This window comes from Selaginella moellendorffii, unplaced genomic scaffold, assembly GCF_000143415.4.
Source record: "Selaginella moellendorffii unplaced genomic scaffold, v1.0 SELMOscaffold_63, whole genome shotgun sequence".
Classification (NCBI taxonomy): domain Eukaryota; kingdom Viridiplantae; phylum Streptophyta; class Lycopodiopsida; order Selaginellales; family Selaginellaceae; genus Selaginella; species Selaginella moellendorffii.
In genome coordinates, this window is record NW_003314324.1 from 797,193 (window position 1) to 819,696 (window position 22,504).

At 46.1% G+C, this 22,504-nt stretch overlaps 6 protein-coding genes and 1 long non-coding RNA gene across 9 annotated transcripts; 1 reads left to right on the forward strand and 6 right to left on the reverse strand.

Annotated features, from left to right (window-relative positions):
* Positions 1–2: 2 nt before the first annotated feature.
* LOC9644738 (CTP synthase) lies at positions 3–3,113 on the reverse strand. Of its 2 annotated transcripts, XM_024689840.1 has the most exons (19): positions 2,901–3,086; positions 2,694–2,860; positions 2,573–2,623; positions 2,391–2,508; positions 2,213–2,334; positions 2,072–2,155; positions 1,946–1,996; positions 1,812–1,874; positions 1,715–1,758; positions 1,588–1,654; positions 1,470–1,535; positions 1,292–1,411; positions 1,091–1,240; positions 950–1,027; positions 805–890; positions 674–722; positions 323–403; positions 165–258; positions 3–99 (listed from the first exon to the last, which is right to left on the reverse strand). In XM_024689840.1, the coding sequence occupies exons 1-19, from the start codon at positions 3,016–3,018 to the stop codon at positions 71–73; spliced, it is 1,638 nt and encodes a 545-aa protein (XP_024545608.1). In that variant the 5' UTR covers positions 3,019–3,086; the 3' UTR covers positions 3–70. The 2 variants fall into 2 exon arrangements, with proteins under 2 accessions (XP_024545608.1, XP_024545609.1); XM_024689841.1 differs by having other exon boundaries at positions 3–258; positions 2,901–3,113.
* On the reverse strand, positions 3,070–4,053 carry LOC112351622 (RRP15-like protein). The gene is made up of 6 exons (XM_024689842.1): positions 3,898–4,053; positions 3,718–3,825; positions 3,592–3,661; positions 3,380–3,525; positions 3,246–3,326; positions 3,070–3,183 (listed from the first exon to the last, which is right to left on the reverse strand). Exons 1-6 carry the CDS (start codon positions 4,009–4,011, stop codon positions 3,124–3,126), a joined length of 579 nt encoding a protein of 192 aa, XP_024545610.1. The 5' UTR covers positions 4,012–4,053; the 3' UTR covers positions 3,070–3,123.
* A 392-nt stretch (positions 4,054–4,445) lies between these two features.
* LOC9644961 (probable ubiquitin-conjugating enzyme E2 C) lies at positions 4,446–5,892 on the reverse strand. The gene is made up of 6 exons (XM_002984655.2): positions 5,429–5,892; positions 5,323–5,350; positions 5,022–5,249; positions 4,876–4,939; positions 4,767–4,826; positions 4,446–4,707 (listed from the first exon to the last, which is right to left on the reverse strand). Exons 1-6 carry the CDS (start codon positions 5,545–5,547, stop codon positions 4,658–4,660), a joined length of 549 nt encoding a protein of 182 aa, XP_002984701.1. The 5' UTR covers positions 5,548–5,892; the 3' UTR covers positions 4,446–4,657.
* A 1,090-nt stretch (positions 5,893–6,982) lies between these two features.
* LOC9644962 lies at positions 6,983–7,376 on the reverse strand. Its single transcript, XR_002994193.1, has 3 exons — positions 7,274–7,376; positions 7,111–7,209; positions 6,983–7,049 (listed from the first exon to the last, which is right to left on the reverse strand). It is a non-coding gene; the product is annotated as an uncharacterized LOC9644962 (long non-coding RNA).
* Positions 7,377–8,441: 1,065 nt separating this feature from the next.
* On the reverse strand, positions 8,442–11,536 carry LOC9644963. 2 transcript variants are annotated; one of them, XM_024689839.1, is made up of 4 exons: positions 11,253–11,536; positions 10,332–11,204; positions 9,582–10,264; positions 8,442–9,523 (listed from the first exon to the last, which is right to left on the reverse strand). In XM_024689839.1, exons 1-4 carry the CDS (start codon positions 11,426–11,428, stop codon positions 8,496–8,498), a joined length of 2,760 nt encoding a protein of 919 aa, XP_024545607.1. In that variant the 5' UTR covers positions 11,429–11,536; the 3' UTR covers positions 8,442–8,495. The 2 variants fall into 2 exon arrangements, with proteins under 2 accessions (XP_024545607.1, XP_002984703.1); XM_002984657.2 differs by having other exon boundaries at positions 10,332–11,536.
* Positions 11,537–11,665: 129 nt separating this feature from the next.
* On the forward strand, positions 11,666–14,339 carry LOC9644964 (ubiquitin carboxyl-terminal hydrolase 24). Its single transcript, XM_024689709.1, has 8 exons — positions 11,666–11,686; positions 12,078–12,296; positions 12,616–13,080; positions 13,133–13,326; positions 13,378–13,604; positions 13,653–13,744; positions 13,811–13,972; positions 14,033–14,339. The coding sequence occupies exons 1-8, from the start codon at positions 11,666–11,668 to the stop codon at positions 14,219–14,221; spliced, it is 1,569 nt and encodes a 522-aa protein (XP_024545477.1). The 3' UTR covers positions 14,222–14,339.
* LOC9644739 (transmembrane protein 45B) lies at positions 14,226–15,588 on the reverse strand. Its single transcript, XM_002984658.2, has 2 exons — positions 14,967–15,588; positions 14,226–14,853 (listed from the first exon to the last, which is right to left on the reverse strand). The coding sequence occupies exons 1-2, from the start codon at positions 15,311–15,313 to the stop codon at positions 14,358–14,360; spliced, it is 843 nt and encodes a 280-aa protein (XP_002984704.1). The 5' UTR covers positions 15,314–15,588; the 3' UTR covers positions 14,226–14,357.
* Between the last annotated feature and the right edge of the window lie 6,916 nt (positions 15,589–22,504).

Here is a 22,504-nt window from a genome sequence, read left to right on the forward strand (position 1 = left end):
TCTTGGTCAATGATTGTTTGACTTTCTTTGACCAAAGTTTTTTGCGATGCTTTCGTCGGAGAAAACGTCGCTACTTTGACGATGCCGAAGCAATCAACCCTGCAACCAAGCGTGGATCAGACCAACTGGGAATGTAGAAAGGGAAGGAAAGTTTTTCGAGCTACCAAGAAACACCGGTGACGGCTTTCCGGGGCGAGACTTAAACTCGGGATGGAATTGGACGCCAACATAGAATTTGTGCGATGCCAGTTCCACGATCTTAGAAAATTTCGTTAGCAAGATTATTGTCTGCAATAAGAAAGATCAAAGAGAGAGTTCTTACCTCCATGCGGCTTCCAGTTTCATCTCTTCCCACGAAACAAAGCCCCGCATTCTCGAGCGAGCTCACCATCTCCGGATTTACCTGCGCAGAAAACAAGGATTGAAAACAGTGTACTTAAAAAGCTATTGTCTGTCTAGATTCCAGATCGAAGTATATGACAAAAAGCATGACACTCGAAGCTTAGTTTTCTCGACTCAACTGTTACGACAAGAAGCGTGGCACTGGACAATAATTGAACATGACAAGCAGCGAGTGACACTCGATCAAAAACTCTTTGTTTTTGGCTGATGAGTTCCAGCGCAGGACAAGTAGCATGTTCATACTGTAAATGAAAAGTGCGATCTGACATACCTCGTACCGGTGGCGATGGCGTTCATCCACAAACATTGCATTCCCATAACTAAAGCACGAAAAAGAAAACAAAAGAAAAGAGCTTCTGTTAGAAAACAATCTTGCCAATCGATCCAAAAACAAAAGCTTACAGTTTGGCAGTGATGCAGTTTGTCGTCTGGAAGAGCGTTCTCCTCGCACCCAACCTCATTGTCCCACCTTTACGTGTTTTTGATATCTATGGAGACACAGTGAACGAACAAGATTACACACACACATTCAAAAAGAGATAGATACCTCAGGCATGTACACGACACAAGGATGTGGTGTAGCCGGATCAAACTCAGTGCTGTGTGCTCCGTCCAATCCAAGCACCTAAAAATTGAACCAAGAAGAAAGGTTTTTAGAACTTCTCACTAGATGATTGATCGACTTAACTGAGCGCGCAAATTCGATCACGGCGATTTGCATGCCCAGGCAGATTCCCAAGTAAGGGACGTTGTTTTCACGAGCATACTTCGCAGCCAAGAGCTTCCCTTGTATTCCTCGGTCTCCAAATCCTCCAGGAACTAAAACGCCATCGACATTCTGGAGAATCAATTAACCATAAAGCTAGAACAAAAAAAATGAGTTCCATGCCTTTAGCTTGGTCCATGCGGCAGTGCGTAGACTTTGCGAGGCATCGTCTTCCAGGTCTGACGATGCGACCCATTCAATCTCCAGCTTTTTCTCGCACGAGAATGCTGCATGTTGGAGCGCCTGAAAGCGAAATGAAAAAGACCGCATGCGGCAAAAGTAAAGCAAAAGGTGAACAGACCTTGATCACGGAGAGGTAGGAATCAGCGAGGCCTGTGTACTTCCCAACCATTCCAATTCTTATTACCTATGCGTGAAAAACTAGTAAGCTTGCGCTGGTGAGCTCCAGAAAGTCTTACAGAAGAAAGTGTATCGAGTCGCTGGGCTCTTTGCTCCCATTGTGATAGTTCTGGCTGTGATGCGGTGCTGTGAAAAACCAACACAGTCAAAAATTATATTTAAGTGAGAATATGTAAGAAACCAGACCTGAGGTTTAGTCTTTCTAGTATAGCAAGATGAACATTTTGATCCTGGAGTGGTGGAAAGAGTCAGAAAAAAATTGAAGAACTTTAAGTTATCCTACTCGGAGCAAAAGCGGGACATGCCAAATGTTGGAGACGTCGTGGATGCCGAAGATGTGATGAGCCTGTCTATGCATCTTTGTTACTTAGAAAAAAAATATAAATAGAAAACAAGACCAAGATGAAAGAAACGTACCGGGACATGACAAAAGAGCGCAAGTTTCTCCCTAGTACTCTTTTCCAATGGCTGCGCAAGAAATTGGACAGAGAGAGAGGAAAAAAAAAACTCGTAAGATGAATCAAATGGTAGCACGGGCTTAACTTTGGCACTCCTGCAAGCAAGTAGTGTGGGTGTTAATCCCAAGGCTCGAAGCGCTTGGACGCTGTGCTGTGTGGGCTTCGTCTTCTGAAAACACATTGCAAAGAATGCTGAGAAGAGCTGTAAATTCGACAGCTTTGTTACCTGTTCGCCCACGACTCCAAGAACAGGAACAAGGCTGACATGAACGAGGCAAAAGTTCTCTCGTCCCAGACGGAACTCAAAGTCGCTCAGAGCTCGAAAGAAAGCTTCTGACTCCATGTCACCTGGACAATATTATCAAATCAACAAGCAAGAAGAAACAACAAAGAAAAACACTCACAAACAGTGCCTCCAAGCTCGATCAAACACACATCCGCTTCACCCTCCTTCCCGTCGACAGAAACTTTGGAAACGCGTTGGATCCAATCGTGTATCTCATTGGTGACGTGAGGAATGGCCTATACCAAAACACACAAACGAAACAAGTCTTTCGAACGACAGAAAAACCAAAACCATGCTCACTTGAACAGTCTTTCCCAGGTAGTCACCCCTCCTTTCCCTATCAAAAACAGACTATGATCACAGCATCCACAAGCAAACCTTCAGTATTCACAGGACTTGGATCGATCGATAAGTCACATACCTGATAGATCTTCCCTGTAGTGATGTTGTTATCTCTCGTCAAAGTGATGTCCAGGAAGCGCTCGTAGTTCCCGAGATCCAAGTCGACCTCACCACCATCGTCAAGCACGAACACTTCTCCGTGCTCAAAGGGCGACATTGTTCCAGCGTCCACATTAAGGTATGGATCTGCGAGCGATTAGAAAAAAAATAACGAGAAAAAGCATACCAATTTTGATGGCAGTAACACGCAAGCCGCAAGCTTGGAGGAGGACTCCAATGCTGCTGGCGGTGATGCCTTTGCCCAGGCCACTCACAACCCCGCCGGTTACCACCACGTACTTCATCGTATAAACCCTAAACCCTTCCACCACAGCTTGAAAAGTTTGAGAATGGTAGCCCGCAGAAAAAAAAAATTGGATTCCAATACCGCTCGAAGAACAAGTTTTCGATTACATCTCGTCATCGGTCCCATTATCATCGTCGTCGTTGTCATCGTCACTGGTACCAGGCTGCAAGGCAAAGGAAAAGCTAGGATTTTACAAGAGAATTCTCGAGATCTCGCAGTCTCCACCTTGTCTTTGTCCCAGTTCTTGAGTTTGGACTTCCCGAGCACAAAATCGTTTTGCAATACTGGCCATCTAGATTCAGTATCCTGTCACAAAGCAACCCAAAATCACACGACGAGAATCTCGAGTTTCTCGTTACCTCCGGTTGAGATCTCGCGTTGTTTATCTCTGAGAGGAACGCTGCTTTGCTTTGCTTGATCACAGTCTTGGCATCCCGGGACTTGAGAGACTCGGAGTCGGCCTGGAGCTTCTGTGCCTTGGTCACCGCATTGAAAAGAGTTACCACTGTTTTGGACAAAAGTTCGTGAGAAGAAACGCAAGGAATTCTATTCAACTAGAGAATCCTCGTACCTCCTCTGGTGGCCAGTTTGATCAGTGCCATCTCCTTGGCATTCACAAACGATTCTGGAAGCAAATGACGCTACAAGAGTCGTAAGTTTTCCTTCTTCCATAAGCATAGAAACTAATATTTCATACCTCTTGTTCTTGCTTGCTTGGCTTCTTCTTCTTCGCCGCCACCGCCCCATCCTCCTGCGCCGCCAATTTCTTGGCGACGAGCGTCCTCCGAGCAGCTAACACTGGACCCTAGGACAGCGAGAAATCGATCGATCGAATCGATCAGAGGAGGCCGAGGGAGCGGCAAGAGAGCAAACATACCACTGCGCTTCCAGGCGAGTCGCTGTAGGACGATTTGATGATCTTGCTGAAGGCCCTGCTGTAGGCATTCTCGTCCTGGCCAGCGTCATCGTCTTCCTCCCGCGCCGTTTTCATCAATTCTATAGCTAGGGTTTATACCACTTGAAACATTAGGGTTCTTGACAATGGAGGTAGAACCAGTGGAATCGCGGCGGCAGCGCCTTCTCGCAATCCGGCAGGCCGCCGCCGCGCAAGAGTCGAATCAGGCAAGCGATCCCAGCTCCAGCGCCACAAAGAGGAAGGCCTGCGAAGAAGAAGAATCCGATAGAACGGAAGAAGAGGAATCGCACCCGGCGCCTCCATCGCCATCGCCATCGCCATCGAGGTTCTACAGTGGTGCTAGAGGAGGAGGACGAAGGCAATGGGGGCGAGAAGGGCGCGGGCGTGGGCGCGGCCACTACAACAACGCGCCAGATTCACAAGGGGCGACCATCGATGCGCGGCAGTATTTTCGAAAGTGGATGCTCCTTGATCCTTGGAAAGATCTCTCGCCGCTGCCACTCCCATGATTGGAATGGAAATGCTTGATGGAAATTTTAGAGCCAAGAAGAAAACATCGCTTCTCTCTCTGTCGCTCGCTCGCTCTAGCTCTCATGCTCCATAGCTCGAGCCATGTAGAGCCAACTCGATTTTTTTTCCTCCGCCAAAGAGCTTCGTCCGGCAAAGAAGAAAAAACTTCACGGCTCCTCCCGCGAGTGTTCTCCTTTTCGCAACTTCTTCTTCATCGCCCGGATCCTTCGCGGCTCTGCTTGATCATCACTTTCTTGTACTCTGCGAGAAAACAAAGGATCGTTCCAAGTTCTTGGCTATGGAATTCGTGGAAAACTTACCTTCCTGGTTTGGCCACAACGTTGCCGCATAGCTGTTGAGAGGACTGTTGTTGTTTGGCTCTGTAGAAGCGAGAGATGATCAAAACGATTCGAGAAAAGATCTCATTACCTCCAAGCAGGCTTTGGATCGATAGCAGAACGGTTCTAACATCGTAAGCCGAGGACCATTTATCCTGCGCCAGCCAGCCACAGCATAGAGAGATTTGTGTGAGAAGAACATCATCTCAATCCCAGCAAAACTTCACTGGCGCGCACCTGCAAGATGTCGAGGCAAATGTTGCCGTGCTGATCGACGTTGGGATGGAAACACGACGTCTCAAACTTGACTAGCGGTGGCTTGAATGGATAATCCGTGGGAAAGCGCAGCGAGAGCTTGAAAGAGAGACCTTCATACACGGTCGCCTCGCCTCCCTTGATGGTTCCAATCCATGTAAAGATGTTGTCACCGTCTGGAAACGCTGAAATTCCCGGATCCCCGCAAGTCTATAGCAAAGAAGGAAGGATAAAACGAAACTGAGACCAACGGAAACATCGAGAAGAAAAACCAAGCTCTTACCATCAAAGCCATGAGCTCCGATTGCAACCTGGAAGGAGAAGGAAGCTCAGCTCGCGTCAAACCCTAGCGAGAGGGGAAAGGAACCCTAGAGAGCAAGAACACGCACCTCCTGGCCACGGAATGGCTGTCCACGGGCTGCAAATTCGGCTTGCTCTGCTTGCTGCTGGCCGGATTGTTGGTGGCTTGCTGCTGCGCGATCGCATCCACGCCGCCGTTCATATTCATGATCGCAGAGTGCCGCCGAGGAGGGAAGAGGAGAGGTGAGATTGGCGCCTTACCGGCTAGAACCAGACCTAAAATGCTAATGGAGAGGACTCTGGAAGAGGGAAGAACTTCTCGCTTTTGTGCTTTCCACCAAAAGCAAATGCGTTGTGGGGATTCAACGGGATTGGAATACCCAGTGGCGTCCGTGCAATACCAAGCGACGCGCACGCCTTCGTGGGCCCAATTTGACCGTTGCGTGAATTTAAAAGCGGGCCTGGGATCCGGGCCGTTGAAGCCACAAGGATCCGTTAGAAGAATTGCTAAAAGGATTGCATTGTTTCTATAGTTTGCAAGAATCAAATTATAATGTGTACCAAATCACTTTTTTTATAAGTAATTTGGTTTATTAGAATTTGGAAGGTGACTAGATAGATAGATAGATAGCTATGTTTAATCAGTGAGAGCATGGGACTTTAGGATAGGAGATGTGATAGAAACGGTTCATCTCATTTTAGCTATGGCTTCGAACTTCAGTAGAATCCTTGTCTGCAGGATCTAATTCTGAGAGCGGCCTGTAAGTTAGCATCAAGTAAACGATTCGTCTTTACTTTTGGATTTTCCTACACAACTTTTACGCTGAAATGGAAATCAAACCAATTCGCCCAGCAAGTCATTCAACGGACGACACAGCCGATGAGCCTGAAGCTCGATTCAACAGTCTCCAATCGGTAGCCCGTCCCAAGTCGAATCTCGCAGCTTAGTCCCGTGGCTGGCAGCCTCCGAGGATGGCGGCCATCAATGCCTGTCTGCACGTCACAAGCCTCAGCAGTAAAGCGAAGCATCCCATAGACATCGTTGTAGTTGGAGTCGGACCAGAGCACAGCAACAGGCAGGAAGAAGATTGTTCTCCGCCGCATGTCAGTCAGGTAGAGGTGCATCTCGTCTCCGTTTCCACAGACTTGGGCGTGCAGGTTCTGTGGAATGAGTTGCTGAAGGTAAGCAACGAGGTGAGGAATGTCATCTGGGCCTTCCACGGCAACCAGGTTTTCGCCCTGGTCGTCAGGGTGGCGGAACGCGGGATCGAAATGCACTCACCAGGTAGAAACTGCGGCATCCGGTAGAAATTTTAGAATGGTATTGCCCAGGCGGGGTAAATTACATACCCGGCATCGCAATCCCCCCTTGAGCTCCATTTCCTCCGGTGCTGGGATGAGAAGCGCTTCCTGTTTGATCAAATTCAACAAGGATCAGACAGCAAAAAGTCCTTTCAAGTGAATTTGTTAAAGGTGGCAACCTTCGGCGGTCTGCTCCTCAACAGGCTCAACAGCTGCAAGCATACAGTAAGTCGTACTTTATTTTTCCCTGGACACCATTACCTGAAATGTCTTGGTCAGCTATGCGTTCGTCTGGGCGATCGCCACCAGAATCACGCCCTGACAGAGAACATAGGCGCATCCAAATCTAAAACCGACCTTGCTCGTCATCGTCTCTGGTTTCAAGCTCATCTTCCGGACCTCCATTCTCTACAGAAAGCCATGTTAAAGACACCCGTGCTGCCAAATCTGCGAAACAAGAGCTAAATACCTGGCGCCTGGATTCTTGCCTCGCTCTCGTTCTGGAGATCACCAGCGGAATCTTTCCCTGACAAGGAAGCGGTAGAATTCGAAGGAGTCGAGCCGGGCACTGAGAAGAAAGAAAGAGAAGAAAATCCACACGAATTGATCAATCAGAGACATGCAGGACTTACCAGGCACTGAAATCACATCGGCGTCGCTGGCGCTAGAAGTAGGCGGCAGATCCAGTCCAGAGCACAGATTTGCAAGAATGGCTGCGACTTCTCGCGCGGCAGGGAGGCACAGGCTGTCGAGAATCGATGCGCCACTCCCACTGCCAATCAAGAACACAGCTAAAACGAGAAAAACCAATGCGCGCTTCTCCGTCGCCATAGCCTCTCGCCTCTCCAAAGTACGCTCCTTTCTCACCCCTTACGTCCGAAAAGTTACTCCGGTTAAAACCAGGTAACTCACCGCCCCTGCCACTATTACTCCAGGTAAGTCACAGCCCCGACCACAGTCACTGCTCGGTTAAAACCATGTTCATAAATTACCAGTTAAGAGTCTTATTGCGAATGTTTTTCTTAGTATTGTGATCATGAGAATATATTGATATTCTGTAAAGGCATATATAAGAATATACTAGATATTCTTTACTGAAGCTCCCAGCCACGCTCTATGTTCTTCCACGCTCCAAGCTCTTTTATGCTCCTTGTTCCTCCAAATTCCAAGCTCTATGTTCTCTATGTCTTTGACCAACAACAAAAAAAGTATTAGTCAAATAAAATTTGTTCTTATACAGTTAATCTATGAGAGAATATTTTTATTGCAGGAATAGAGGCATGCGCTGTCTTCTTGATCAGTAGCTTGTAAAATTCCCAAGCTTTAGCTGTTTTGAGTTTTTTAGCCGCTGGTTGTAAGTTTGCAAGCTATTCCTGAGATAAACTTTTGCCTTCTCCCTATTGTATGTATACCGCAATCTAACCAACAAGTTGCCTTTGTTGTTTGAACAACATTGCCACCAACAGCTTCTTTAACAGTTAGAGTCTAGTGTCTTGAAGGATAGATCAATATGTCTTGTGCGGCGAAACAAAGCCCAGATGAGTGTGCAATGTAAAAAATAGATGACTGACATGCTCCAGTACAATAACATGGATATTCTCATCCTCCACTTGCAATTCTCTGCAGCTATCGAGAACAGCAAACTCAATCAACAATGCTCACCAGATTAAAAGACAGCTTCTTGTCCATCCTACCACCGCGCTGAACATGAATCTGTGGCGGGTAAAACCTCACGCCCCTTCGAAAGTCACCTCCTCCCCATTCTTTAGAACGAATATGGTAAAAATCAGTCTAGCGATTCTTTGACATTCTGCACGCGTACCCTGTTTGATGAGCGAATAAACAAATAGCTCTTTAAAATCTAGCACAATTAGTGGGATCGCCAGTTATGTGATCCACCAAAACAATCTGGCTCGCATTGCAAGGCAATACATCCTGCTCCAGCTTTGCTCCAGCCGCCTTGAGTCCTTTGATGCTCACTGCCTGGTTAAAGAGGTTGATCACCGGCAGCTTTGAAGGTGGTGGCATCCTCTGTGCCGGAAGAATCTTCCAAAAGTCCTCCTCCATCAACGGCACAGTGAAGTCCTCCCTCTTGTGGCTTAGCGAGTTATCAACGGCCGCAATGTGTGCACCTGGCTCCATGTGATTGGTCGAGAAGCTCGTCTGGTTGGGGAAGTTTGGGTACAAGCTCACGTAGCCACGGAGGTACATGAGATCAATGAGGAACTTCTTCCATGACGCTTGCCAGCCGTTGGTCCGGGATCTTGGAATCTGTACGGGATTCGCCTTGGCATCTTCCGTATAGCGGCTGCCCATGTACTTGTAGAACTCCCTCCAGTGTTTTGGGAAGAAGAGAGCGCCCCAGGAACACGGGAGCTGGTGTAGATACGGCGTATTCGGGTGGAGCGCCTTGAAGTAGTCCGTAGCGTTCCATTTTGGCCTCTCCTTGACCACTTCCACCAGCCTTGGCGTGTAGAGAGCAATGGAGCCCAGCTCTGGTATTGGAACCGTAGGCCCGGTCGTAGAATATACGTACGTAAGTAGTGCATACTTGAGCCACATGTAGTAGAACGGAGAGACCTCGATGTCGTCCTCCAGCAAGAGGCCGTATTCGTGGTCGTGGGCGGGATACCAGCTCTCACTCACGGCCCTGATGAGGCCACCTGGGATGATCCGACGGCGTACGATTTTTCTCCCGTGTGGCCATTGGAATGCATGGACGAGCTCTAGCGTTGGAGCATCCACTTTGCTATCCATGTTGAATGTCATGTGGATTTTATCTCCCAAGTAGTGGGCCGACGCGAGGGATTGGAGCAATCGATTGAGCGATCCAACACGGTTCTGGGTGATGATATTTACCACGATGGTCATCTTGTTCCATTCTGGAAAATCATAGCAAAGATTGACAAATCTATCAAAACGCAGTGGATCATAACTTACGCTGGAGAGAAATGGGTTTTAGATCGGCCATCCACAACGCATGCTGGATCGACGGTCTGGGCAGCTCCACGAGTGTTGCATTGCCCCGTTTCGCTGCAAGATCAACGGCGTCTCTCACACCACGCTCCAAATCAGCGACGGTCACGATTATTGCCGGGGAATGTATCCTCACCAGGCCTCTCATCGCGCCGTAAATCTCCTGGAACTGCCCCGAGAATCCACGGTCCCCCTCGCCCGCTTTCCACGTGGCGGCGATGCTGCCCATCTCCAGGTCAAAGATCTTGAACCGGCGTTCGTGGCATGCTTCCGTGGGCAAGCCCAGCAGTGGCGCGGCCTCCTTGCACGGGCAGTGCACGCCACCGGCGACCGCCACGTAGGCCTTCTTCCCTGGCGTGGCACGAAACCGCGCGATGAGTGGTGCCAAGTCAGTGACCTGGTCCAGAGTGTGCGCGTAGAAGATGACGTCACTCTGCTGGGGATTCATCCTCGACCATTGTGTCACGTAGCCGCGAGAGAGCGCCCGCCACCATTGATCGTCCCGTATTTCGACGATATCCTTGTGTATGACAGTCGTCTCGGATACGTATGCCAGACGGTGCTCCTTGTCCCCCCACGTCGCCGGGTCCGTCGGATCAACTGGGAGCACGTATGAGCCGGCGTCCCTATACTTTTGCATCTGATAGCTGGAACATTAAAAAGAGCGCGTAAAAGAAAGTTTATAAATTCGAAAAGATTCTAAAAGATTCGCACCTGAGATGGAGATCTTCCCCTGTTGCGAATGTGAATGGCGTCTCGATGAAGAGAGCTTTGACATTCTCGGCGGACAGGAACCACGAGCTTGAGAGGAAATCTACTTGAACGATCCTCTCGATCACGATGCCGTACGCTGGATCCGGGAGATAGATCCCAGCTTCCTTTGATCCGAATTTGCGATAGCTCGGGAAGGAGAAATCCTTCTGGCGGAATGGGAGGATCCGGCCAATGCTTCCAAGAACTGAGTTGCCGTACTTCTCAGTCCCCGCGACGTGCGAGAGGATTTCCAGCATTCTCCTGCCCGGGATCATGTCGTCGTCGAGGAAGTAGACGAAATCGCACGAATCGGCCTGGAGCGCGACCTGGAATCGGCCATAGTACTTGAAATCGAAGGTGGAGGAGACGAATTGGATGCGCGAATCGTTGTAGGCGTCGACGATCCGGCTGAGGGCGTCGTGATTGGGGCTGGCGAATGCGAGCACCCAGATGGATTGAGGGGGCAGGGATTGACCGAGGAGAGCGTCCAGCTGGGCACAGAGTGTTCTTCGCTTGAAGTGATTGAGCACGACGGTGATCCTGGTGGAATTGGAGCTCGATGATGGAAGATCCAGCAGCTCCTGGAGTGTCTCGCTGCCGGAATTTCGCTGCTGAAAGGCCGTGATCTCCTGGAAAAGCTCCGTCTTGAGCTGGATCATGCGTGTGTTGTTAGATTTCTTCTGGGGGAAGGCAAGGTCCTCGATCTGGCAGGTGCCCTGTTTTGATAGCGGAGAATTAGGGTTCTTGAAAATCCCCTGTGAATGGCTACCTGTCGGCCAGAGAATGTGCTTCCACTGCTGCGCGATGGCGATTCTAGACGTCCATGGCGTGTGACTGACATCCACATTGGGGCTCATGAAATAGAGAAGAAATGTAGCATACATTGCGAAGATGAATTGAAGGAGCGTGAGACCCGCCGTGAGCTTCAATCCCTTGACGATCCGGGTCTTGGCAGCGCTGGAATTGGGATTGGAATTGGAATTCGCGCTGGATTTGTGATCCCACAGCAAGCTTTGCGTGATATCGGCATTGCTGCCAGGATTTCCCAGTGCGCCCATTTGCGATTAGATGGATTGATGGATCAGCTCATATATGTGTCAAAAGAAGGAGAGCAGACCCACCAATGAACAAGACGAGAATTGGATGCCCGTGAAGCTGGACTTTTAGTTTGGCATGCATTCTTTGAAAGATCCGGGCGATAGCGATTGATTTTTCTGCGATGACAAAGCTGGGACAAAAATTTGGCAGCTAGATCGCTTCGTTTTGGAATGATCGAGCGCCCTAAAACGATAATCATGGAGAACATCCCATTGATGGTAACGTGGGGGAAGTTCCTTCTTGGCGCATCTTCCGCGTCGTAACGTCCACCTGGCTGCTCCAACGGCATCCGGAGTGTACACGTAGGCACGATCGAACGCGCCTCCGCCGACCGTTAGGGCATTCCCCTCGTGGAATGCCGTATATGGCCGACGTCGGTGGGCCTCAAACGCTTTGGGCCGCGCACGGCCGTCATTCTCGCCCCTCACGTCGTGGGAAAAGATTCTTTCTTTCATTCCCAGTCACCGGGAGCGCGAATTCTTGCAAGGCTCTTTAATGCTCTGGTGGTAAACTCACATGGACTAGAAGTAGTTAGCACGACTTTCCTTGGCTAAAGCAAGCCCTAAAAGCCACAGCAGTGAATATTCCTTGTTTCCCCGTATATTCCAGGGCGAGTTTTTAATCCTTTTATTCGAGGTGAGAAAACCTAAACCCTTGGCAGTCATACATTGTGTGTGCTCGTTTTCTAGGGCGGAAGCCGGCGTCTCTTTGCTGCTGCCGGATAGCGTCCTTACAGCTCAAGCGCGCTCTCGCCCCGGGGATTCTAGGTCGGCATCGGCTCGCGGATTCTGGAGTTTTCATGGCGCCGCGCAAGACATGATGGATAAGGTGCGCTCTTTCCCGATGGATTGCGATGCCGCATTCTCGATTCCGATCGAAATTTCGTTGCATCGAGAGGTTTCCGTGCTTGTTTGATCGCTTCTTTCGTTCGTGCGCCTGGATGATTGACGAGTCTGTGCTGTAGATACTTCTCTCTTGTCTCGAAATCCATTAGCTTGGTGGCCTGGTAAATATTTCTCGGATCTTCTCTCAAAATTCATTTACTTTCTCTGCCTCGGATGAATTCCCGCTTTATCCAGTCTCCATGCCCGGAAATCTTCTTATCGCGAGTTTTTCTTGCTTGACAGTGTTCTTTTTATCGTTTCAGGTGATCTTGTTTGGATCTTTCAGTGAAGATGAGGCGCTGTCGTTTCAAGAGTCCAAGTCCGCTTCGAAGCCAGTGGTTAAGAACGTATCTCCTGAGAAGAAGGCACCGGTGAACACAACAAAGACGAACGCGGGGCCAACAAAGCCTTCCAACGGTGTAAAGCATATTGCGCCACCACCACAGCCGCAATCGCCGAAGGTTATCGCAGTAACTCCTATCAGGAACGTCGCCAGCCAGTTGGAGCGTACGTCCCTGAACCCCGAGAGACAACGCGAGCGTGATCCTGGCGCCTCGAAGACAGTCGCAAAGTCATGGGCGTCGCTGGTGCAACCAGCAGCTATCACGCCACGGGGGCTCGTGAACACCGGCAACTCTTGCTACCTGAATTCGACGCTCCAGGCGCTGTTGTCCTGTCCACCTTTCTTGCAGTTGGTGCTGACGCTAAAAGGGAAAACACCTTCTCCGGTCAGTTAATTCACCTTCCTTTTAGCTCGTGATATGATGTTTTACGTTTCAGGAAAGTTTTCCGGCTCTGCATGGCTTTGTCAGTTTGATCAGCGAGTTCGAGAAGGGCCCTTCATCCGAGACTAGATCCGACTTGTACTACCGAAAAGGAGAATCTGCAAACAAGGATGTTCAAACCGGAGTAGCGTTGGTACCGTCAATGTTCGATCCGTGCCTTGCAGCGTTCCGTCCAAACGAGCCAAGGAGGTTGGTTTTCAGCAATTGCTTGGCTTAGCAGAATTGACGTCCGTATTGTAGGCAGGAGGATGCGCCAGAGTTCCTCTGCTTCCTGTTGAATCAAATTCACGAGGAGCTTCTTAAACTGGATGGTCGAACTGTTTCCGAGGTGGGTGTTGCTGTTGACGACGAGTGGGAGACAGTGGGTCCGAAAAATCGAACTGCTCGAGTCCGGACATGCAGTCGCATTTGGTCGCCTCTCACCGACATTTTTTGTGGACAGTTGTACAACAATGTCAAGCCAAAAGGTTCGTTGCATATAATCTAAGTTAAGATCGCTGATAGCTTTTAGGCAGGTAGCAAGGCCAGTATACAGGTCGAACCGTTCTACGTGTTGACGCTGGATATCAGTTCAGGAACAGTTCATTCCGTGGAGGACGCTTTGAAGGTTTGTCAAGTTCTCACCAGGGAAGGTGTGGGAAGGTACCGACTCCTTTTATATTTTGCATTCCAGGACTCTAGCAGAGGCACCAAGGTGGTATCGCTGCCGAAGGTACTCATCCTGCAGCTGCTGCGCTTTGGCTATGGGAACAGTGGAACGCGTAAGGTTTCCAGAGCTATCGATTTCTCCGAGCAGCTTACGGTCGGCAAAGAGCTCTTGTCTCCAGGCAACGAGGTTATACTAGTTGTCAGGATGCACTTTTATGTTACCTTACATTTGTTTTACGCAATGCAGGCCACTTCGAGGTACGAGTTGATAGCAAGCATAATGCACCACGGCAAAGACGTGACAAGCGGGCACTACACAGCCGATGCGAAGTACGGCGATTCGTGGCTCCGATTCGACGACCGGATGGTTGACAAGGTGAGCGTGGACATGGTCTTGAACAAGCAGGCGTATGTTCTCTTCTACCGAAAGCTTTAGGAGGTAAGGGGATTTGTCGAGACTACATTTTGACGGAGTTTTTTTGGAGACCGTGTGGGTCTGAGATACTACAAGACAGGAACTACTTCTAATCAACAAAACTTTTTTCGGCGCCGCATTATCGGGTTCTATCTCTCTATGTAGAAGCGGCTGCAGCCTTGGCATCGAACTCGTCAACATAGAACACATCCGGGTGGCCTTTGAAGTGAGCAGCGACCGCATATAGCACGGTGACAGCACCGAGAACCGAGACGATGAGGAAGTTGAACTGGAGGTTTGCAAGTGACTGGCCGCGGGTTTCATAGGCGGGGGCATCACACTTGATACCAGTTTCGGAGCCTTTGCAGCCCAGTGGTACCCAGGATCCATAGAGTGCCATGGCGACGACGTAGAACCAGAGTCCCTGGAGAGTGATGGAGATGCCGCTGGCTAAGTCGACGACGAAGCTCTGAGGGAAGGCTGCCCCGAGACACGAGAAGAGGATGCAGAGGCCGATGAGGTAGACGAGGAGCTGATGGTATCGTCCTTCCAGGCCGGCGTGCGTGGTGGAGTGGAAGTAGAAGAGCAGGAACTCGGCGGTGAAGGCCATGCCGGCGATGATGTTGAGAGCTCCCGGTGGAAGATGGAGCACCCTGCGCAAGCAAAACGCTCTCGAGGTAAGTGAACTCGTCTTTCTCGATACGGCTTTTAATCTTTTTGACTAGCTGCTGATTGGATGAATCGTGTCGAAAAAGGAGATACGTACCCGGCAGCTTCGATGAAGAGCGCGACGGCGCCGAGCACGAAGAACATGAGGAGCATTGCCGAGTGCTCGAAATTGTTGAGGTGCTTGGCGTTGAGGGCTCCATCGACGAAGTACTGGAAGTGGGGGGAGTAGAAGAACTCGATGCAGAGGTCGAGGAGGGCGCCGAGGGTGATGATGTAGAGCTCGAGGAAGCGGAGGGAGCCTGTGACCCTGGGGAGGGCGTGCCAGACGCGGCCCTGGAAGCCCTTTGGGTTGGAAACGTACTTGAGGAGGGAATTGAGGGTGTGCCAGATGCCCACGACTAGGAAGAGCGTGCCTGGGACTGCATGGCCTCGGAAAGATCCCATGGATTCCAATTGGGCGGGTGGCACAGCAGGCAAGGATTGTGATTTGCGCAGACCAAATGATGGACCCAATCAATCCTGATCCGCGTTGCGCGCCGCCGCCATCATCACTTCCACACCGGCCGCCTTTTTCTTTTTTTTTTCCTGTTCTTGTTGCTGACAGAATATACTGTCTTAGAATATTCTTTTGTATATTAAAAGCAGTTTTTAGGGTTTTACAGGTGGACCCAAGAACTAAAGCTTGAAAATTCTTAGATAAATAACAAAGTTAATGCTAATTTAAGTTTCTAACTTATATGTGCCTTTAGTTTTATTAATCATAAAATATATGTGAAATAGTAGGTTTTACATTATAATAGGTATATATATATATGTACTTTTAAATATTAGAAGTTGGGAGTGATATTAGATTCACTTACATTTACTTACTGTGAGAGGCACTTGGATATTAATGTCCAATTTATACTATATATTTTTATATTTCATAGTTGTTACGTATAATATATTATTGCTCAAATATTTGGAAATTAAATAAAAGAAACTATATTTTTCTAATTATATTACAAGATGCTAATATACCTTGTGAGTGCATTAAATATGGAAATGAAATACAAAAATGTGCAAATTAATCTATTGAATGTTATACCAAATTTTATAAACTTGCAATTTAACTTACCACAACATTTGATATGGTCCTTTCCACTGAGCAAAGAGCCTTATATAAACAATAAAAAAAAAACAACTTAAGAAACAATCTATAAAGTTAAAATATTGAGAGAAAAGGATTATGAATAAAAGTGCATTTTTTTTTCCAATCGGTTAAGAGTTTTAGCATACTTAGAGTTAAATGTCCTTGGGTTTGAATAGTATTAGGTTGAATAATCTTTTAAGAAGTTTAAACAAGAGTTTACACTTTATAAATAAACCACATATTATAAAATTGGGAAAACAAACTAATACCAAGTTATCCACTTTGTACTTTACAAATGGATGATGATAGGTGTTATAACACCATTGTTGTCCCACCTATACATGGCCCAAGTGTTTAGTAGATTCCACTCGGACAAGTGGAAGAATGTTTATTAAATACATATTCTATGACCTCATATCAATTGTCTATAGTAATTATGAAAGTAAACTCAACTTTATGGGTAGTATTGAATTATAACTATTTAAGAGTTTATATAATGAAGCACCAATAGAATTTTATACCCCTATGACACATATGTACTAAATAAATGATAAATAATCATCCTAATCCAAATGCTAAAAGTTCACATACTTTGCAATTATCCCTTTAAAGGTTCGAATAAATCATCTCTTCAAGCCATTTGTCTATAGATGATAAACACTCGTGAAAGTATATTTTAGTGACTTTTTAGCAGATGCTAGACAAAGTTCTTTATGTATACCAAAGATAACTATTGATTTTATCAATGATATCTTGATCCATTTAGAGAAGACATGGGTGAAGCATATTTGTGATGTTAGTAAAGTGTTAAATCAATTACGAGAAGTTAATTTAAAGTTGAAATGGTTGAAATGTGTGTTTAAGTCCAGGACATAACTTATTTTGGGTACCGTATTTCTCATGAAAGTTTGTAAGTTGATCATAACAAATTTATAGCTGTCCTAAAGTTCTTTATTCTAAAGTGTGTGAATTATATATAACACCTCTTAGGAAGGGTGCAATATCTCGATTGTTTTGTTGATTATTTTTTTGATCATACTACACCATTGCCAATATTGTTGAAGTTATCATCTTCTTTCATTTAGTCTAATAAGCATTTATAGATCTCAAAGTGTTGTTGATATCTTTTTCAGTTTTAGTATATCCTAACACACTCAAGCTCTCTTGTATCAACACACCTTTAAGACTGATATTAAAAGTATTCATGCGTAAAATGAAATGTTAAGTGTGCCTAGTCAATGCCATCCTATTGCATATATCAATTGTACAATATAATCAGCAAAGGTGAATTATTCCATAACAAATAAATATTTATCAGTAGTTTAAGGCTTTAAGAAGTTTTATGCATATTTATATTATTAGAAGGTGATCATACCATAGTTACTTTATTATTAAGTGGAAGAACTTAATTATTTGATTTGAGGTTGTTCATTACTCGGGGAGTTCTATAGCTAATATTAATACCCTTTTTTGAGCTCATCCTTCTTTCATGAGTACCACATTTGGCACCAGTTCATTCAGTGTTTACTTTCTAAATTCATTTTTGTAACATGAGGTTTCTTATTATTCTCTCTATATTGGTTAATATTAACTTGAGTTTATCTTCTATTTCTCGACTTGTTATCACACATTGCCATTTATAATTGCATCATGCAACTATTATGACTAGTGTTGAGTCAAGCTTTTAACCTCATCTTTAATATGAATTAGTTGCAGCATAATCATGCTAAATGTGACTTTGAGACTTCTCTCTTTATATTATACTTCCTATATCTTGTGTATTTTTTTCATTTTTGTTTTCCTTCCTCCTTTTGTTTTTACCTCTACTTTCATCATTTTTGTTTCTTTATTACTTTCTACTATGTTTTCATTTTTCCCTTTCCAAATCCCTTTGTTAGTTTTTATGTTGCTATGGTGGACTGACTCAAGGAAGAGTATGTTAATTTCTTTGACTTTAACTTGTCATCTAAGGCCAAGATTTCAATACATCATCCTATTCCAACTGAGGATGCTTGTCTAATCAAAATTCTTATTTGGGCGTCAGTCACAAAAAGATATCAAGATTTTACGTATGAACGTTAAGAAAATGTTAAAGAAAAGTGTTATCCAAAAGCTTTGGAGTCTTTGGGTATGTGAACCTTAATTTGTGATAAACCCTGATGGGAGTATTTGCTTTTATATTGACTATTATTCATTAAACAAAGTGATTATTCTAAATGTCTACCTTCTTTCTCATACTACTAATCTCTAGAATCATATGAGGAAAAGTCATTAGTTCATCAAATTAGATTTTACTTTTAGGTATTGGCAAGTGTTGATAGCTGAGGAAGATGTTCCTAATATGGTATTTCATGTTTTAATGTCTCTATACCATTGTTTAAACCGAACAACATCATCAATAATTCATACAAATTAAATACCTAGCCATAAATGTGAAATCATTATCCAAGAGAATCTACTCTAGATAGGATTATTGAAACATCATTCAATTGAGGAGGAAGTACCTAATATCCATCATTAACACACTAACAAGAGCCTTGACTTTCACTTAATGAGTTAAGTAGTTAGAGGCAATAATGATATACTTATTACTAATAGTCAACTATGGAAAAAGCCCCCATCAAATCAGGAAATTATAATTAACTTCAATTATTGTATGAAGAAGAATATTATGAGCTTAGCACCAAACACAATTATGTATATACCAAATAACATTATATCACCTCTCCGACTAATAAAAAGATCTATACAACTTTTTAATCATACATCGATGTCCTATATGCCCACATAAAATAGGAGAGTCATGATGCAAGTAACTAAAGAAAATGACTTGAGAGGCCATTTATAAAGTTTAAATATAAAGAGAAAAGATTTATGAATCAAAATGCTTTTCTTTTTTCCAATCAGTTGAGATCAATCTTAAAGAAAAATCCTGCTCCACCAAACTTGTCCAAAAGTTCATCAACCCAGAGAATTAGAAATTTTTTCTTCATGATGGCTTTGTTCAAAGCCTGGTAGTCCAAGCATAAACACTATGTACCACAACAACACAAGAGCGGAGAATGGACTGCTACTAAGTTTGATGAGGTTCTACTCAAAAAGCTCTGCCACCATAGTATCATGTTCCTCTATCAACTGAAATCAGCTTTGATTGTGTGCTCCACACCAGTCTTCTCACTAACCATGGGTGCCACTTGTGGCTTGAATACAGCTTTGTAGTGGAACACTCGTAATCTTGTCCACCATCCCATCTCTTGGATATCCTGTGGATATCGTGTTGACTGCCATTATTTCAGCATCATTCTTTGGTCCGCATCCATCAGGGATTGCTTGCTGGAATCCCTCATACTCCCTCTTGCTGGAGGACCAGAACAAGGTCGTCACTGACCGGCAAAGGATTTTCTCCCACTAAATGAGGACGTGATGAAGTCTCATTGAAGTGGACATCTTGTGAGAGAGCAGCTTACTGGCATTGGCTAGTGGTACTGGATGGGTCCAGAACACCAGCTCCAGTTTCTACATCCACATTTTCAGACCAGCATAGACTTTTTTAAAGTTCTAAGATTCTATTCAGGAGAATCCTCACAAATCTTAACACTCTCAATCAACCATCGCTCAACAAACATGCAAATGTTTGTATTATCAATAACTCCGAGCAACGCTGGAACACATTCTTGTTGACAGCCTGCAGTGTTTAATTTCCTTAACTTTGCTGGACGTTGTTTAACCTTTGGCTGAAACTTCGTCAAATCTACAAAATCCGTTGCGACCACAAGTTTTAGGCACCCATAGTTTGCAAGTTCCCTCACTCGCCTTGCAGCTTCGTCATCCTTTTCCCTCTTCACAACATTTTTATATCCTTTGCCACCCTTCTTGTGCAAAAATAGCTTGTTAAGATCCAACGAATTCCGACAGTCACCCCTTGCCATTTTCTGGAGAGTCTTCATTTGAGCTGCACATATGATGAAAGTTGTCACTGACTCACGATCATCTGCCTGCTCCCCACTACTTGGTTCTCCAGCGCATTGAAGCTTGTCTGCCTGCTCAGGTTGTGCATATTGCGAAACTGTCAGAAACCACCATATGTCTGGGCCGCAAGTCTTATTCCTGCCCGTCGAAAAGAAAGTAAAAAAGTCGTCTTTACCGCTAGTCACGCTGTTTATCCAATCGATTAAACGGAAGTCCTCCGTCTCGGTCCCAACGAGGCTCAGGTGATCAACCTTAGGCCTGGCAAGAATTGCAGTGTTGTTGTAGATAGCAGGAATCGGTTCTGTGTTCCACGATGAGAAAAGATCAGCCAGACGCTTCCCGTCTAAATGCTCCCCAAGCATCTGTGCAATGGCAGTTTCATAAACCTCCCTAGTAGCACTGGCACTTAATTCGGCCTTCTCCAGAAAATGATGCTGTTGGATCTGTTTCAAGGAGGAATTCTCCTGAAAATAGTGCCACAGGGCACGACAAACAAGCGGCTCGAAAATCTCTACAGCTTGGCATCCTTCGCTTGCATCAGCATGCCCAATAATTCCGTCTTGATCTTGATACACCCACTTCATCAGCCCGTGTCGTTTATAACAAACTCTCCCAAGTCCAGACTCCACCAGTGATAACGTTGGATTCAGCACGACCACCTTTCCTGTACCAAAGAAGTGGTTCGCAACAACTGATTGAACTAAAGCTTTCGCTGCCGCCAATTCATCGCTCGGGACTGCTGAAAAAAATCGGTAGACATCATCGAGCATGGTCCTGTTCATATCTCCAGGACTGATCTCATTGCTTGCTGATGCACCCCTGTGGCATTCCAGTCATCAGTCAAGAAGCTCTGCCGCTTGGCGACATTTCACGTACCTCGTGGATGTTGTCTTTTTGGCATAATCCAAGAAAAACCCCGTAGCTGCGTTTGGAGGCGGGTTAGAAAGGATATAGTGCTCAAGAGCAGTAACAAACGTCCGATATCTTCCTCTGTACAGCACCCCGAGCCTCTCAAAGTCTATGACGCTGCAATCCTCCAGTACATTGCTAGCATATTGCTCCAGGGACTCACCATCCCGAAACTCGCCAAAGGATGTATACCACATGAGGCTCACACGAGTCTGTGGACACGAACATTAGCCATGAAACTCAGGAACGCATACAATATACCCCCGAGATGTGAGTGGTCCGATGAAACAGTGATCTCCCAGTCCCAGCAAAGATTACTGTGTTATTGAAGCCAGCACCCCGTAGAGCGACAACAAACATATCAAGCATTGATCTCGCCTTCCCATCCCCTAACATGAACCTGTCTTTCAGATATGTGTTCACCTCCTGGCACTCGTCCAAAATAACCAGCCAGTCCCGGGCGTACGGATAGAGCATCCAGTTCAACGCAGAGTTCAAATCACGAAGATCATCTACTGACTCCGCCAGCGTCAAGATGCACCCAGTTAAATAGGCCCAAGGGTCTGCCTGAACATATTTGAGCTGCCGGTGCATAACCTGGTTGAAAAGAAATGTCAAATTGCTGACTGGCTTGAGGAGGTCGTCCAATTTTCGGTGAAGGAAAAGCCTTGACAGGAGCACCGCCTTCAAACAGGTCGTGAGGGATGAGACGGGAATCGGACCTGTTGGATACAGCCTCTGCAGTGTCTCGGACACAACCAACAGGTCCCGGGAGCCATCGGCAGTAGGCGAACCGGAACGCACGCCGGAGAAGTAAAGACACTTCTTCTGCGCCGCAATCTCGTATAAGCAGCGCGTCTTTCCGGATCCAGCGATGTCGAATAGAATCAAATGAGCGGGCTTGGATGTTTTCATCAATGAAAGAATCTCTCCAGAACCAAGAGGCTGCTCCAGATCATGCCACAAAAGACTCGGTTGCCAACGTCCCGAAACCTGTATCTGGCAAATTGGAACCTTGGTGAGCGGGAACTTTTTTTTGAACGCGTGTTCAGGGGTCATGCTGGAAATAGTGCCCGAGAGTTGATCCCAACACTTGTGTAGTATAGCTTCCACAACCCCTGCAAAACAAACCAAACGCTATCGATAAAGGACGAGCAGGCGTTCAGTACCTTTGGTAATGGGCTCTCTTCTCGCCGCTGCAAAATTACAAAAAGTCGTGTTTAGAAGGAAGGGCAAACGATGCAGTCAGACAAAAGATCAAGCGATAGCATCTTACCTCGCTACAAGACATGGATAAAAGACATCAGATTTCATAAGCCACGATCCCAAAGAGCCAGGCAAGATACTGTTGAGGCAAATACGCAGAGACGATCTCCAAAAGAAACCGAAGGCATACACATCCAGCAACTCAAAATAAACGCGAAGTGAAGCTACCTTAGGCAAACATGGCCGAAAGCAACATGGAAGCACACAGCCAAATCGATAAACACACAAAGAATGACTTACCATTAGATTTGAGGAGGAGGAGTTTTTCCTCACGCAGCAGTTCTTTCTCCTTCCGCAGCAGTTCTTCCTCCTTCCGCCCTTTTATCTTCCGCAGCTGCTCTTCCTCCTTCCGCCAATAT